Source organism: Corythoichthys intestinalis, chromosome 16 (genome assembly GCF_030265065.1).
Source record: "Corythoichthys intestinalis isolate RoL2023-P3 chromosome 16, ASM3026506v1, whole genome shotgun sequence".
Lineage (NCBI taxonomy): Eukaryota > Metazoa > Chordata > Actinopteri > Syngnathiformes > Syngnathidae > Corythoichthys > Corythoichthys intestinalis.
The window spans coordinates 29232364-29249217 of record NC_080410.1 but is presented as its reverse complement, the minus strand read 5'-3'; the positions used below and the strand labels follow the sequence as shown (position 1 = coordinate 29249217).

At 41.4% G+C, this 16854-nt stretch overlaps 1 protein-coding gene across 1 annotated transcript in view; it reads right to left on the bottom strand.

Moving 5' to 3' along the window:
- The window catches only part of LOC130904585 (myosin-4-like), a 28030-nt gene extending 12633 nt beyond the window's left edge, over nt 1-15397 (bottom strand). The window contains exons 1-19 of the mRNA XM_057817454.1: nt 15043-15397; nt 14830-14973; nt 10920-11076; nt 10806-10833; nt 10499-10607; nt 10344-10436; nt 10203-10266; nt 10017-10115; nt 9839-9942; nt 6259-6397; nt 4641-4759; nt 4217-4366; nt 2615-2785; nt 2234-2540; nt 2074-2150; nt 1364-1451; nt 1175-1292; nt 979-1102; nt 771-907 (exon numbers count right to left, since the gene is read on the bottom strand). Of these exons, the coding sequence (XP_057673437.1) occupies nt 771-907; nt 979-1102; nt 1175-1292; nt 1364-1451; nt 2074-2150; nt 2234-2540; nt 2615-2785; nt 4217-4366; nt 4641-4759; nt 6259-6397; nt 9839-9942; nt 10017-10115; nt 10203-10266; nt 10344-10436; nt 10499-10607; nt 10806-10833; nt 10920-11076; nt 14830-14973; nt 15043-15246 (2432 nt within the window). The 5' untranslated portion in view covers nt 15247-15397. The remainder of the gene's footprint in view (nt 1-770; nt 908-978; nt 1103-1174; nt 1293-1363; nt 1452-2073; nt 2151-2233; nt 2541-2614; nt 2786-4216; nt 4367-4640; nt 4760-6258; nt 6398-9838; nt 9943-10016; nt 10116-10202; nt 10267-10343; nt 10437-10498; nt 10608-10805; nt 10834-10919; nt 11077-14829; nt 14974-15042) is intronic.
- Between the last annotated feature and the right edge of the window lie 1457 nt (nt 15398-16854).

The window sequence follows — 16854 nt, the reverse complement described above, 5'->3', positions numbered from 1 at the left end:
GATTCACAGTGGATATGGTGCAATCCAGTATTCTTTCTCCTCCAAACACGGGAACCTGTGTTTCTACCAAAAAGTTCTATTTTGGTTTCATCTGATCATAACACATTCTCCCAGGCCTCTTCTGGATCATCCAAATGCTCTCTAGCGAACCGCAGACGGGCCTGGACGTGTACTTTCTTCAGCAGGGGGACACGTCTGGCAATGCCGGATTTGATTCCCTGGCGGGGCATTGTGTTACTGATAGTAGCCTTTGTTGCTGTGGTCCCAGCTTTCTGTAGGTCATTCACTAGGTCCTCCCGTGTGGTTTTGGGATTTTTGCTCGCTGTTCTTGTTATCATTTTGACGCCACGGGGTGAGGAGGGAGTTGAAGGTCCGTGTTGCCCAATGACAGCCCCAAAACATCACTGCTCTAGAACAGATCTGCATGGAGGAATGGGCCAAAATACCAGCAACAGTGTGTGAAAAGCTTGTGAAGAGTTACAGAAAACGTTTGGCCGCCGTCATTGCCAACAAAGGGTACATAACAAAGTATTGAGATGAACTTTTGGTATTGACCAAATACTTATTTTCCACCATGATTTGCAAATAAATTATTTTAAAATCAAACAATGTGATTTTCTGGGTTTTGTTTTTCCACATTCTGTCTCTCATGATTGAGGTTTACCTATGTTGACAATTACAAGCCTCTCTTATATTTTCAAGTGGGAGAACTTGCACAATTAGTGGTTGACTAAATACTTATTTGCCCCACTGTATAAAGCTTGCATTACCTCCTGGCCATCATTTTCTGATACTCTAGTCTGATCAGAAACCCACGGCACAGAGCCTGAGTGGACTTCACAACCTGAGCTAATCGTTCATCCCTCATCTCCTCCAGAGTGCCCAGCAAGCCAGCTTTAAAGAACACCTTCAAAGTGATATTACCATCATTCAGTTGGACTTACAGTATGTTTTACTTAACACCTAATCAGTCAAAACCTTGGTATGTCCAAACTTGTATTGTGTGTGGTCCACATCAATGGAGCCCAGAAGTTTCTCTGCTGCTTTCTTGTTATCCATGAACTGTCCCTCTGGAACAGCACTGGCATTAAGGATCCTGTACCTGCGAAAGCAGCAATAAGTTTTGATACATAATGACATCAATTTTTGACATGCAGCTGAATATTTGATATACCTTTGCTTGAAGTCTCCATACAGAATCCTGCTAGGAAATCCTTTCCTGCAGATACGGATACCTTCCAGTACACCATTGCAGCGCAACTGGTGGAGGACCAGGTGGTTCTCCATTATTCCTGTGTAACACATTCATACAGAAGATCAACTAAACAAAGGCAATTGATCGGACAAAGATGAGGAGCTCTACCAGGAGTTTTTGTCTCATTTGGAATGAGGCATCTCACAAAGTGAGGATGAGTGGTCCTCAGGTTTGTCATAAGCTTCCCAAGATTCTCCTGTAAGAAAGAATGATTCCCCCCCCCAAAAGAAAGCAAGTTAACAAGGGTTTCACATAGACTTCACCATCAGTTGACAAGACAGCTCCCACAAACATTGTGCCACGCCTTCCCGTTGGGGGCCGACCCAGGCAGAGCATTTGGCTTTCACTGTGATTAACTCAAACACATGCTGCGTTCAAACGCCGGATTTAGGTAGAAAAACCTTTGCTGCATACACGCAGGCAGGAGTGTCTCAAGAGTGATTTGGTGGAGGATTCAAGGTAATAGTTGTATAAAATAGGGATTTTATTAGGGAACGACTTTGAATTTTTTGATGTCGGTGTTAATTGAGACTCATATACAGTATGCCTAAGGTAGGTGCCTGTTTTGGTTTTAGCGGCTTTGGTTTTGGAAAAAAATTCAATTTTAAGTTTTTGAAAATAGGCCCCCTACGGATCTGCCCCGAGCCTCGTGTCCCGTCAACTGATAGTGAAGTGGTTTGGTTTCATTTGAACAGTTGTAACCAGAATTTCCATTCATCCATTCTCTAAACCACTTATCCAAACTAGAATTTTAGGTGAGCTGGAGTTTTGCACTGAGAGAAGATGCTAATTCCACGCACAAAATCTGAAATTCCTACCCTGAATAACGCTGAAACAGTTTGGAAGGATGCTCCCTTCTTTTTGGACCCTTTTTTGCTGCCTCCAGCTGGTGCATCTGAACATGTTAAACACAGTGCAACCGCTTCGGCTCAGATTTTTCAACGTTTCTGGGCAAAATTAGACAAATTGTAAACTTACCATCTGTTCCAGAGAAAGTGACATAAAGCATTGCAAGGATCTTGACGGACGACTTCTGGTACAGCTGAACCACGGATTCATTCAACGGGTCCTTATTCTTCTCCAACCAGCCACTGATGTTGTAGTCCACCATGCCGGCATAGTGCATTAGTGAGAAGTGAGCTTCTGGCTTTCCCTTGACCACTTTGGGCTTTAGGAAGCAACTGTTCTTGCCAAGATGTTGGTCGTAAAGTTTGTTCTTGAAGGAAACATCGGTTGATTTGGGAAACATACACTCCTCCTCAAGGATCGAGAAAATGCCCATCGGCTGGTGGTAGACGAAAAGACAGCACAGTTGAAATCTGCTTCTGACATGACTGCACCTAAAAATGAACAAGCCACCTTCTCAATGAGCTCGATGCAAGCTGCTAGGTCCATGCCAAAGTCAATGAACTCCCAGTCTATGCCTTCCTTCTTGTACTCTTCTTGCTCCAGCACAAACATGTGGTGGTTGAAGAACTGCTGCAACTTCTCGTTGGTAAAGTTGATGCAGAGCTGCTCCATGCTGTTGAACTTTGGAGAAGATTCATGTTTGAAACAATTTCCAGTGATATTGACATGTACTATTTGACTTAAGCTTGGCTTGGTTTTGTGATATGCACACAAGATACATACAGTGTATCACAAAAGTGAGTGCACCCCTCGCATTTCTGCAAACATTTGAGTATATATTTTCATGGGACAACAATGACAAAATGACTTTGACACAATGAAAAGTAGTCTGTGTGCAGGTTATATAACAGAGTTAATATCTAAACCCCTGGCATCAAAAGTGAGTACACCGCATAGAAACTACATACATCTCTAAATGTCCATATTGAGTACTGCTTGTCATTTTCCCTCCAAAATGTCATGTGACTCGTTACAGGAGTGCTGTCAGCATTGCAGCGGAGATTGAAGAGGTGGGGGGGGGGGGGGGGGGGTCAGCCTGTTAGAGCTCAGATCATATTCCGCACTCTACATCAAATTGGTGTGCATGGCTGTCACCCCAGGAGGAACCCTCTTCTGAAGATGGTACACAAGAAAGCGCGCAAACAGTTTTCTGAAGACATTTCAACAAAGCACATAGATTACTGGAACCATGTCGTATGGTTCTGATGAGACAGGCGGGCTTTCATGTGTACCGTCTTCAGAAGAGGCTTCCTCCTGGGGTGACAGCCATGCACACCAATTTGATGAACAGTGCGGCGTATGATCTGAGCACTAACAGGCTGACAACCCCCCCCCCCCCCCACACACACCTCTTCAATCTCTGCAGCAATGCTGACAGCACTCCTGTAATGAGTCACATGACATTTTGGAGGGAAAATGACAAGCAGTACTCACTTTGGACATTTAGGGATGTACGTAGTTTCTATGTGGTGTACTCACTTTTGTTGCCAGGGGTTTAGATATTAATGGCTATATTTTGGGTTATTTTGGGGGGGGGGGTAAATTAACTCTGTTATATAAGCTGCACACAGACTACTCTGTAGCCCTTTCCAGCCTTGTGGAAGTGAACAATTTTGTCTCTGGTGTCTTGGGACAGCTCTTTGGTCTTGAACATGTTACAAGTTTGAGTCTTACTGATTGTATGGTTTGGAGAGGTGTCTTTATGCTGCTATTGACCTCAAACAAGTGCATCTGATTCAGGATAATACATGGGAGTGGATGTGAACTTTTAACAGACGGACTAACAGGTCTTTCAGGGTCAGAATTCTACCTGATAGACGGGTGTTCAAATACTTATCTGCAGCTGTTTCACACAAATAAATTGTTAAAAAATCCTGCATTGTGATTTCTGGATTTTTCATTTTAGATTATCTCTCTCACATTGGACATGCACCTACGATAAACATTTCAGACTCCTCCATGATTTTTGGAGAACTTGCAAAATAGCATGGTGTTCAAATACTTCTTTTCTTCACTGTACATATTGTTTATATTTTTGATGGGGTGACCTACATCAAAGATTTCAAATCCAGCAATGTCCAGAACACCGATGAAGTGTTGCCTAGGTTGCTTGGTGTCCAGCTGTTGGTTGATGCGCTGCACCATCCACAGAAACATCTTCTCATATACAGATTTGGCCAAAGCGCCAATGGAGTTGTACACCTGAAAGGAGGTGAAGAATGTTGGCTCAGCTCGGGCGCTAACTGGATTTGTGGGATTGAGGAATTAAATCTCTTTTCATTCACAGTAGACATAAACCTCTTACATTTAAAATGTGGTGTCACATTTCAGCGCCTTTAGCAGGCCAAGCACACCATGCGTGAAATTAGGCTACATAGTCTCGACTCCTTCATCCACTTGTTGGTGAAACGTAGCATGTAATTAACAACAAAGGCGCACTCGCTCATTCCCGGCGTATGCTGGAAGATTGTTGTACCTGCTGCACATTTTGTCCCTTGGTGACATACTCGTTGCCCACCTTCACGCGTGGGTAACAGAGGTTCTTCAGAAGGTCAGCAGAGTTCAGACCCATCAGATACGCTGCCTTGTCAGCCTCTGTAGTTATGAGACAAAAATGAAAAGAAATCCTTCATTCGCAGCCAAAAGATGTGGTTTCAATCATCGGTCATGCACAGACATTGAACAAAAAGATCTTTCAAGTTCCATTTCCAATCTTCAGTGGCGCCACCAGGGGGTGGCCACCCCGCTTGCCAGTGTATAGTTAGATTGTTGTTGTTGCATCAGTTATGCATTTCATCCCAAATGAATGCATTTATTTTGTTTTGTTAAATGTAAGGCTGTCAAATTTATCGCGTTAACGGGCGGTAATTAATTTTTTAAATTAATCACGTGAAAATATTTATCGCAACTAACGCATTCACGGTACGACTCATTCACGCATTGCCGTAAACAGCCTACAATGGCGCTGTTTTACTTATATACAGAGATGAGAGGCAGAGTGCAGTAGAAACAAGCATTCATTGGGGCCGTGCTTTTAATTGGCAAAAGCTTTGTCATCTCTCCCACAGCAACTATAAATATTGTGGGAAGCGACGTGGGGAAGAATGACAGGAGTTGATCGTTTTCTTAACACCCTGTAGTGTACCCAATCCAGAGAAGATATAGCATTTGCAGCCACCAAACAAAGTCATGGTTGCACCACTTCCCATCATGCATTTGGGCAGAACAGTTAAGTCACTACAGTATCATTCACTGAAAGCTCAACAAATACACTAGATGGCAATATTTAGTCACAATATACAAACTCACATTTATCCTTTAAGGATTACAAGTCTTTCTTTCTGGCGATCCTTTTCACAGAAAGAATGTTAATAATGTTAATGCCATCTTGTGGATTTATTGTTATAATAAACAAATACAGTACTTATGTACAGTATGTTCAATGTATATGTCCGTCTTGTGTCATCTTTCCATTCCAACAATAATTTACAGAAAAATATGGCATATTTTAGAGATGGTTTGAATTGCAATTAATTACGATTAATTCATTTTTAAGCTGTGATTAACTTGATTAAGAATTGTAATCGTTTGACAGCCCTAGTTAAATGTACACCTTATGCCTAATATATACAAAATGGAATTAAACAGAATTGTTGTGGAACTCAAAATGTTGACTGGACAGTTATGGACTATGCACATTAAATCATTAGTAACGTCAAATATTACACAATACACCAAAGTATATCAGTAGCCGTGTCCTTAAGTCTTTCTGATAGTTTACCACTGACCTTTTTACTGCAATAATATCATGAAAACCTATAGCTTTCAGTTTTGGCCACCCCAAGATTTTAAGTGGCCCCGTCTGGCCACCCTTATGAAAAATTTCTGGAGGCGCCACTGCCAATCTTACTCTACAAAAGGGATTTTCTGCAAAGACTGTGACCAAAACAAACTTGCTAGACTAGAAACACCCTATGTAGCACATTTCAGCTGTTACTCCAATTATGTATGAAATACACGATGATGGACTGTGTGTCCCAGAACCAAATGACCGATGGATCATTGTTATATTTGAGTTTGAGGAATGCACTGACCTTCAGTGCCATCTGGTTCTGCCTGTTCCTCTCGCTGTTTCTGTTTGAATTTCATGTTCCCGTAATGCATTACAGCTCCTGTTAGCTTGTAGAGGGACATCTTTTCATCCAGCGTGAAGCCCAGAATGTCGAAAGCCTCCTGGAGAACATACCATAAACAGTTAATCCTCTAAGCCAGGGGTTTCAAAACTCATTTTCGTTGTGGGCCACATCACAGTTATGGTTTCCTTTGGAGGAAACCATAACTGTGACCGCTGCCAGCCCTTCTCAGATAAATAGAATGGACGTTTAGCGCCATCAATGGCAGTGAAACTAGGGCCGCCATGATTAACGGATGACTAATCGACAAATATTCGATTAGCAAATGAATCGACAACTATTTTGAGAGTCGATGAATCATTTAGAGGAAATTGTCCAAATTATCTTTTGAGGCATTGAGTAGGAAGTTTGTCTATTTGTCATTTTTATTTTGGTTTTAAATATATTTTTGAAATTTTTGGTTTTATAATTACCAAAGGAAAAAAAAATCATGAAGTGTCTTTTTATCCATTCAATTTTTATTTTATGTATGTATTCACATTTTTAAAATAAGAACAACACAAACAAAAACAAAAAAACATTAAACATTCTCTTAATCAATTTAAAAATTTTGAGACTCAATTAAAAACTAAGGGAAAAAGCAGAAAACATTCTCCTTTAATTGTTCATTTTATTTTTATTGTTACATTAATTAGGTTACTCACCTTTTTAAAAACAATGGTATTTTTTCCTCTCAGCAAAAACCTATCGATGTAGCCTATTGTTATAATGATAGTGTACAATAACCCATTTCATAACCATATTATGCGAAAGAAAAAAAATCATTGAATTCCAACAAGAAAAATAAAATAAAATAGATAAATGAAGCATTATTCGTCAAAAGAGCAAGACTGCCCTGTGATTGGGAAAATAGTTCCAAGTTTGAAATGTTTGACGTGTTCCTTCAGAATTACTACATTGCAATCAAAAGGATCATATATCCGGTTTTCCGTGGTCAATCGGTGCCAAATAAAAAACTGGGAGAGAGGTTAAAATCTGCGCTTTTGAGTCATGTTGATGGCAGCGCTCTATATAAAATACTTCATTTTTTACGGCGCTTTAAAGACACCACATGATTGAACAGGCTAGCATGATCTTAGAACGGCATGCTTGTGTCTGATTGGTATAATGGAGTCATGTGATTATTGTTGCGACATCTCATTGGTGAAATTGGTTGAGCTACTCCAGTAATAGTCCAGGCACGTCTCTACTCTTAGTATCGCTGGCAAAATTTTTTTTTTTAAAATCCTAATATGTAGAATAAAGAAGAAAAATGTAACGACTCCTTTGTAGCCCAAAGTAGCAGAATAAGAGTAATGTTTTTCCTTCATGAATCCACTCAAGTAAAAGTTCCCACCTCTGGTCCCAGGTTTACGAACAAGTTCCGTTCCTAGGCTGGCGATGTAACCCAAATTTCTGTGTAAGTCAGAATTAACCCTTTAAGTACCCAAAGATATTACCTGAACCTCAAAATAACTGCCCCAAAACATGTATTATGCATCATATTAAGAAGATAAAGTAAAAAATAAGATACTGCGAGCAACGTTGTGTTAAATACCATAACATTCAATGACTATTCAGGCTTTAAAAAAACAACAACAACAAAATTCGGGCTTTACTCGCGAGTGAGTTGAATTAGTGAGTAGGGTTGTTCCGATCATGTTTTTTTGCTTCCAATCCGATCCCGATCGTTTTAGTTTGAGTATCTGCCGATCCCGATATTTCCCGATCCGATTGCTTTTTTTCCCCTCCCGATTCAATTCCTATCATTCCTGATAATCTTTCCCGATCATATACATTTTGGCAATGCATTAAGAAAAAAATGAATAAAACTCGGACGAATATATACATTCAACATACAGTACATAAGTACTGTATTTGTTTATTATGACAATAAATCCTCAAGATTGCATTTACATTATTAACATTCTTTCTGTGAGAGGGATTCACGGATAGAAAGACTTGTAATTCTTAAAGGATAAATGTGACTTTGTATATTGTGACTAAATATTGCCATCTAGTGTATTTGTTGAGCTTTCAGTAAATGATACTGCAGCCATTTAACTGTTCTGCCCAAATGCATGATGGGAAGTGCAACCATGACTGTGCGTAGGGGCACCAATTGATATATCGTCTCTGCGTTGAGAAAGAAAATAGGGTGTTAAGAACATGATCAACTACTACCTTTCTTCCCCACATTACCTCCCACGATATTTTTAATTGTTGAGAGAAGGATTTTAAGGCTTTAGCCAACTAAATAAAGGCTCCAAAGGCTGTCAAAATTCTCTCTACTCATTATGCGCTGCCTTTTAGCTCTATATATAGGTAAAATGGCGCCTTTATAGATTGAATGCGAGAATGCGTGAGTGGGTCGTGCAACGCATGCGTTAATTATTTAACATGATTAATTTAAAAAAAATTAATTACCGCCATTAAAGCAATAAATTTGATAACCCTACTTTAAGCCAAAACTACTTTGGATGAGTGTAAGACATTTTGTCTGTAACGTTAAATACAATTAGAAAACGATTTAAATAAAAAATATATTCAGTATATATATTAAAAAAAAGGCATGTCCGATATTTTTTTGCCGATTCCGATACTTTGAAAATGACGTGATCGGACCCGATCGATCGGGATGGATCGCGACATCTTTGTTAGTGAGAGAAAAGGGCGCTGTGGAAAGAGTAGGGAGACGAGAGGAGGGGGGTATCATGGCCGCTCCAGTTGCCAGCATCAACTCAAAAAACCGGATCGGAACTCACAAGAGGAGCCCGCGCCAGAGGGAAACGGCAGCAGCAGCAGCATGAGAACAAGGATGTCGGACCTGACGCCATCAGGAACTGCAGGACTGCGGCGAGGCTGCTGAGGTACGAGGGGATTCTGACATGGCAAGAACTAGGTACTGTACTGTTTACGCGACAAAAAAAATATATATATATTTGGACTTTACTCGCGAGTGAGTCACCTTGCTGAGAGAAAAGGGCGCTGTGGAAGGTGTAGAGAGGCGAGAGAAGGGGGAATATCATGGCTGCTCAGGTTGCAAGCGTCCCCTCTCTAAACGCGATCCCACCGTCCGAACTAAAAAAAAAAAAAAAAAAATGGATCGGGACCCGCAAGAGGAGGCCGCGCCGGGGGGAAACAGCAGCAGCATGAGAACAAGGAAATCAATGGGAAGGAACTGCAGGACGGCGGAGATGCTGCTGGGGGAGGAGGGGATCCTGACATGGCAAGAACTAGGCACTGCTTACGCAACTAAAAAAACAAACAAACAAGAAAATGACTTAAGACAGAATGACGGATGAGCCTCTGGTGTCGTAAAGTCGAAATTGCGTAAGTCGGGTACGTCGTAACCCAGGGGATACCTGTACTTGCTTAAGGACAACAAAAATTCTATATAAATTGATTTCCTTTCGTTGGCCACACAAAATGGTGTGGCGGGCCAGATCCGGCCCCCGAGCCAGTTCTCTGTGCAAAGCAAACCACTCAAGATTGCGCTCACATCTGTAGCCATTAACTCCTCAGCGTCGTCTATGCTTTTCACGCTGATCTCGCCATGACTGATGAAGGCAAAGTCGTAAGGGTTGGTGGTGATAAGGAGCAGATCTAAAGATGAAGAGAATTACATGTTTTTTTAAGTATGGACACTGAGAGGACATTGAGTGAAGAGCTCATTTTACCGATGAGTTCCGGCTTCTTGTTGCAGGTCAGCTGATAGAAGATGTGATAGCTCCTCTCGGCCCCTAACTGGAAGGACACTCTAGACTTCTCCAGCAGATCTTTCAGGAAGGAAATGAATAGTGATTTTTAGTTGGATTCATCTCTCTAAGGTAGTAGATAAGAAATGATATCATGGCAAGACATACATGTTTCGATATCTGCCGAAGCCAATTTGCCAGATGCGCCAAAATGTATTCGGATGAATTTACCCTGAAACATCCAATTGGGTGTCAAGGTGGAAGAACAATATCCATCAACTGCTTCTTCATCAAAACAAAGTGACTCACAAAGCGAGAAGAGTTGTCATTCCTCACAGTTTTGGCATTCCCAAAGGCCTCCAGCAGAGGGTTGGCCTGGATAATCTGGTCCTCCAGCGTTCCCTGCGGATAAGAAAAGTCGTCAACCAAACATCTGGTTTCCACGAGAACCATCGAGGACCAACCTTCATTTTGCTGTTGGCCTCCTTCTTCTTGTCTGCAGACACAGCAATGGTGGCAAAGTACTGTATAACCCGCTTGGTGTTGACCGTCTTTCCTGCGCCAGATTCTCCGCTGGAAAAACAAACAGATCCGCATCCGATAAATTCAGCGGGTTAAACTTTCGGGTGACATATCAGAATCAACCTAAAATCCAATGGTTTCAAAACTAACTTTTTGCAAATGTTCTGTTCTCTAACAAGCAGCTTTTTTTCATAGCAAATATCACCCAAAAGCAGGATCAAATTGAAGAAAACATGCGTCTCGTCTTACGTGATAAGGATAGATTGGTTTTCACGATCTGGGGAAGAAGAACAAACAATTCAGGTGTTTTATCAAAAAAATAAAGGAAACACCTGAGGGGTATCTTTATGGTCCTGACTTAACCTGTCAGCATGAACTGATAGGCGTTATCAGACAGGGCGAAGATGTGAGGCGGAACCTCCATCCTCTTCTTGCCTCGGTAGGCCTGGACCACTTCGGGATTGTAGACCGGCAGCCACTTGTAAGGGTTGACGGTCACGCAGAAAAGGCCAGAGTACGTCTGCACAAAAAGAGATTTCAACTATAAATCTATGCACGCTTGTTAGATTTATTCGAGGTTGGGACTATTTGCCTAAATCGCTCTCCCTGAATCCATCCATCCATCCATCCATCCATCCATCCATCCATCCATCCATCCAAATCTGGGGTCAGGTCGCAGGGAAGCCCAGACTACCCTCTCCCCAGCCACTTCAACCAGCTACTCCGGCAGGGATCCCAAGACGTTCCCAGGCCAGCCAAGAGACACATTCTCTCCAGCGTCTCCTGGGTCGTCCCCGGGTCCTCCCGCCGGTGGGACATGCCTGGAACAACTCTCCAGGGAGGCGTCCAGGAGGCATTCGAACCAGATGCCCGAGCCACCTCAACAGGCTCCTCTCAACACGGAGGAGTAGCGGCTCGACAATGAGTTCCTCCCGGATGATGAAACTTCTCACCCTAAACCCTGAACCTTGTTAGGCAGGGGTGAAAGTGGGCCAGAACGGTCAGGAACGCAGTTCCGGTATAAGATTCAGGGCCAGAATGCAGTTTCGGTATAAGATTCAGGGCCGGAATGCTGTTCCGGTACACGGTGCTTTGATTCCGAAAATATGACAGCAACTGTCAAAACGCTGTGTAGAAAAACAAATGCTAAGCTGCCACACATGCACACCTGTCAAGTTGTACGGTTTCGACGTAATTTGTACAAGTGAGTGCTGATTTTTAAATGTATACGCCGTATGTCCAAAATCTGTACGTTTTTTGTGCATTACGTTTTTTTTTTCTCTTCGGATTTTGTCACCGTTTCAGCAACGCGACAATGTGCATTACTACGTTGGTTGAATGACGCGAGAAAAGTCAGACACGGAGAGAGAGCAGGAGTGGGAAGGAGGGAAGAGTGTTGTGATGCTGTTGCAAACCCGATACTAGGCTAGGTGGCTCCAATATTTCCTGACTGTAGCTGACGGCCTACAATCTACGCCCACTTGATGCTACACTAGACATCACATGTACATGCGAAATGACAGACTTGGAAACAGCCGCCATTTTAAAGGAGTAGACTTCTCAGAAAGGCTCTTGTAGTGAACATTCTTAGCGAACCTAAGTAAGTTATCTAAAATACTCCTAAATGGGCAAAATCTTGACTTGAATCTATCTTTGGATGATGAAACAATTTTAAAACTTTCACATGTCGAAAGTAGACAGAAGGGAACTAATGCAAAGACTGGAGCAATTTTAACAACTTTAACAGTTGATTCATAACATTAAATGACTTCCAAACATTGCAAAGGTTACTATGATTTTTTTTTTTTTTTTTTTTGAAAAAATAAACATGAAAGGTAACACCAGTTACTTTGCCAAGTAACTAATTACTCTTACATTCAGGTACCTGAGCTTCTAACTCAATTACTTTTTGGGAGAAGTAATTAGTAATTAATTACTTTTAAAGTAAGATTAACAACACTGGTCATTTAGATGAAGTCTGCAGAATGAAAAGTGACGAAAGCGGAGATTTTATTCTGCCAATTTGTCGCCGAACACAATTTGCCTATTGCTGATCGCTTCTCAGAATTAGCATAAGAAATGTTCCCTGACTCAAAGATTGCATCGGTAAGTTTATTTTATCAACTGACCTTTTTAATTTATAATTTGACACACTAACGAACTACCTTCAAGTCAAACTGAATTGCAAGTTGAAGTGCCACGAAGTGCAGTCATCAAAAGACATGATAGAAATTGCTACATACAATTATAACAACAGTCACTGTTAAATTTTAGTAATCATGATGCAGCTGAAGATATTGATTGTTCTTTGATTGCACCAGGTTATATGTTACAATATTACCAATAAATTCAGATTATTTTAAAATTTGAGTTTTATTTTTGTTTCATATTGCACACTATATACAATGTTGTAAGATTAGTCACCAATTTGTAAGGGCATACGTCACTATTTGTAAGCTTGCCAACGGCCTTGGGTTGACAGGTATGAAAATGAATTAAATGTTTCAGAGCAACGAAAGAAGTTAGGAGGCTCATTTATCATATTTAGTTTTATTTGCTCTGATGGGGAGGTTCAGAACATCTTAGCTGTCAATGTGCACTTTGGACTTATATTTGTTCATTTACAGGGTGACCCCAAAAAAAGTTTACACTTAGTTGATTGCTTGTTTAAAAGCCATTGAAACATATCTAAATAGGTTGTCATGCTTAAGTGATTCATTAAAGTCACTCAATGCAGCTGGTAATCTCTCGTCTCTACAATTCCTGTGCTTCTGCTGAAAATGAAGAAAACTTTAGCTGTACCTGAATTGCTGCGCGCCGGTCTGACACCTACTGAGATTGCAGCAAATCTGAGAATATCCAGATGTGCAGTCTACAAAGTTAAAAAGAAGCTGAAAGATACTGGAACAGCCTCACGAAAACCTGGGTCTGGAAGTGCCGATCTGTCCGGACCAAAAAGTTGATTGACAAGGTGATATGTGGCTACCCCAGAGTCCAGATCTCAATCCCCTGGATTATAGCATATGGGCAACTGTGGAGGACAGTGCCTGTAAGAAGCCACAAACTTCTGTGGCAGCCTTGGAGAGGTACATTGTTAGATCTTGGGAAAAGATGACAGCATCCTACATAAAGAAGACCTGTCAAGCGTTCCGCAGGCGCCTGGAGGCTGTTGTGACACTTAAGGGAGGACACATTGACAAATAGAGTGTACTGTACATGTTCTTTACAATAATGTATAATTTGTGATTAAATTCTAATTCTGGGCTGAATAAACATGGCATTTAAATTGTATTATGGCAGTGTAAACTTTTTTTTGGGTCACCCTGTATGTTAGGCTACTTATTCATTTCCTTATGATTTAAAAAAAGTCAATGTTTGCGCGATCTTCAAAATATATTCCATTTCACTCTGCCCAATATAAGTCATTTGTACTCATTTTTCTGAATATATGTTACTTACATCTTTATTATTAAAAAAAGTACATGTTTGCATCAATTTCAATTTTAATATATATCCTATGTTCTTAAGTAGTTAAAATTGAGAGTTGGCATTTAGTATGGGAGGAAATGAGGAAAATAGAAATGAGGGAAAATAAAAATTAGGAGATGGAGGTTGGGGTTATTGCTGTTTTTGTTAACTCTTATCTTGCAAATCATTGAAAAAATAACAATTTTGAATGAAAAATATTTAAAATTCCTGGCTCCGTGGCGACCTTCACGTCGGGGAGTTCCTGCAAGAAACTCTAGCCACTTTCACCCCTGCTGTTAGGGCCTCCGCTTCTCCTCCCTGAGCCCTGCTTCAGGTGAGCGGATTTTGCCTGATTACAGGTCAGATGGGTGGAACGGCCACAGCTGTGGGCAATTACCATCAGCCAGCTTTAAAAGCCCAGCGGATGCACCACCACATTGCCCGATCAGCTTGTTGTGTTTTCCAGTCAGTTGTTCTCGCACTCCTATTATACAAATTGCTTTTGACACCCGGCTCATGACCTCTTTTCCTTGCCTCCAGGACCTGATCAGCGCGCCCCTTGTCGGATACCTCTGCTTCCCCGGTGAACTGCCAAACCAGACAACCGCCGGCTACTCACCTTGGCATCTACGGTGCCCACCGCAACAATCCTCCTTTCCACCTGAGAAAAAACCCCTGTGCTAAATAAATGTGACATCAACCTACTCTGCTTCCCCTTTGTCTGCGTGAGGATCCTCCCCCCGGTTCCGCGATCCCTAACAGAACCCAGAAACTTAAAAAAAAAAAAAATCCTTCTGAGACCTACATATATCATCCAGGCAGCATAGCGCTCCTTAAGGTTGAAGAGCACGGCCGGTTCATGGAGGTGCGTCATCATGACCATGTCCTCGATCTTGTCGAACTTGGGAGGATTCATCGGGAACACTTGGTCTTCCTTCACGGTCAAAGTCTGTGGACAAAAATCACACCAAAAAACACAAAGTGGAAATCATAACCATCATAGTACATCAACACGCACCCTGTCGTCTTCCGTCTTGGCGGTGACTTCTCCGTCCGCCTTGTCCTGGATGGTTGCCTTGACGTACACCTCCTTGTCATCGCTGACAAAACAAGCCGTTTTGCTGTCAAAGGGCCGGGCTTGCGCCTCCGTTCGTTCCTTTTCGGACTTTCGAAGGTACTGGGCGGCAGGCCCGAAGATCGCCATCTCGCCGTCGCTGCTCATTGTCGCCACAGAAAGTCGCTGTGTGTAAAGCTGGTAGAGAAAGTTGGAGCATCACCTGAGCAGGGACTTTTATACTTCAGTGTCGTACATGGTGTAGGGAGGGGGCGGCGTCCTCTGCATTGTGCCAGCATTAGTCTCCGGAACCTGCTGCTGGTCCTAGATGAGGGTGGATCAAAGTTGTTGTTTGTATTTAACAGCAAATACACTACTTGTAAAAATAAATAAATAATAATTTTAAAAAAGGTAGGAAGTAGAGCTTTATGTGTACTATTGAACTATTAACTTCATAGGTGAGTTTAACAAAGTCAAATCAAGTTAAAGGTGTAAAGAATTTTGCCCACATAAATTCTGTCATGCATAAAAAACAACATTTTGTCAGTATTATTAAAGATTTGTTGGTAGTAACTGGTAAATATCATGTAAGGATGTGAACATTATCACACCAAAAGCATAAAAATTAACATACCCAAGTGTGGAATTTAACACACGTCAAAAGGTAAAACATTAAAATCCTGTGATATGTGTCCGTCCATCCATCCGTCCATCCATCCATCCATGTCAGGGTCACGGGGTGCTGGAGGCTTTCCCAAATGACTCCGGATGAAAGGCGGACTATACCCATCATTAAAACATTTCTTCAGTTCATCACCACACTACCTTGCCTACCTGTTGTTTTCCTCCATTTGGGTCCACCATGCCCAAGCGATCTGACAGATCCAAGCATGAAACTCTAAACTCTAAATTAGGGCTGTCTAAATTATCACGTTAATGGGCGGTATTTAATTTTTTTGATTAATTAGTTAAAATATTTAACGCATTTAAAGCATGCGCAGAATGACCCACTAACGCATTGCCACAAACAGACTACAATGGCGCAGTTTTATGCATATTGAGAGATATAACTCCAAAAATCCGATACCAATATCAAACAGATTCTGACATATGCTGTTGTGGACTTAACATATTATGGCTAACTTTATTGTGATGCCCCACTGGATGCTTTAATAATGATAAATGTTACAACTTCATGGTTCAAAAAAAAAAAAAAAATTGTGTTAAAAAATAAGAAGCTGTGCTAAGCCGTGACCAGCCCTTCTACCTTCATTTTGAAGGCAACATGCATAATGGCCCAAGACAGATAATGAAATACCGATGTCGATATTATCCGAAATCATTTTAAAATGCTCTTATCGGGCTACCCGATAATATCGTACGATTCTAGTTTATATGTGCCACGTTGATCCAAACCTTTTTTTGCTATTATGTTATTACTTCTGTATTAAAGAACTGAATTTGGAATAAACAAAATCACACAGAAATCCCCACCTTGAAGTGTCATCACATTTTCCTTCACAAAAGAATGCGTGCTGTACGCAAACGCCAGCAAAGATCTCTGAGGATTAAAAGGGACAGATTGCTTTTGTCGTGATGGTCTACATTGAAGCAAGTCAATCCAGTGAGATTTACAAAGCCTAAAGCAACACTTCCTCTTATTATCTTACAGCGCGAAGGTGTCACTCCAGCTGTTTGTTCAGATCCGGCAAACAGCTGACTATCAGTAGAGGACGGAAGATGCTTTTGGTTGGGATTAGCGGTGGCAGCCGGCCC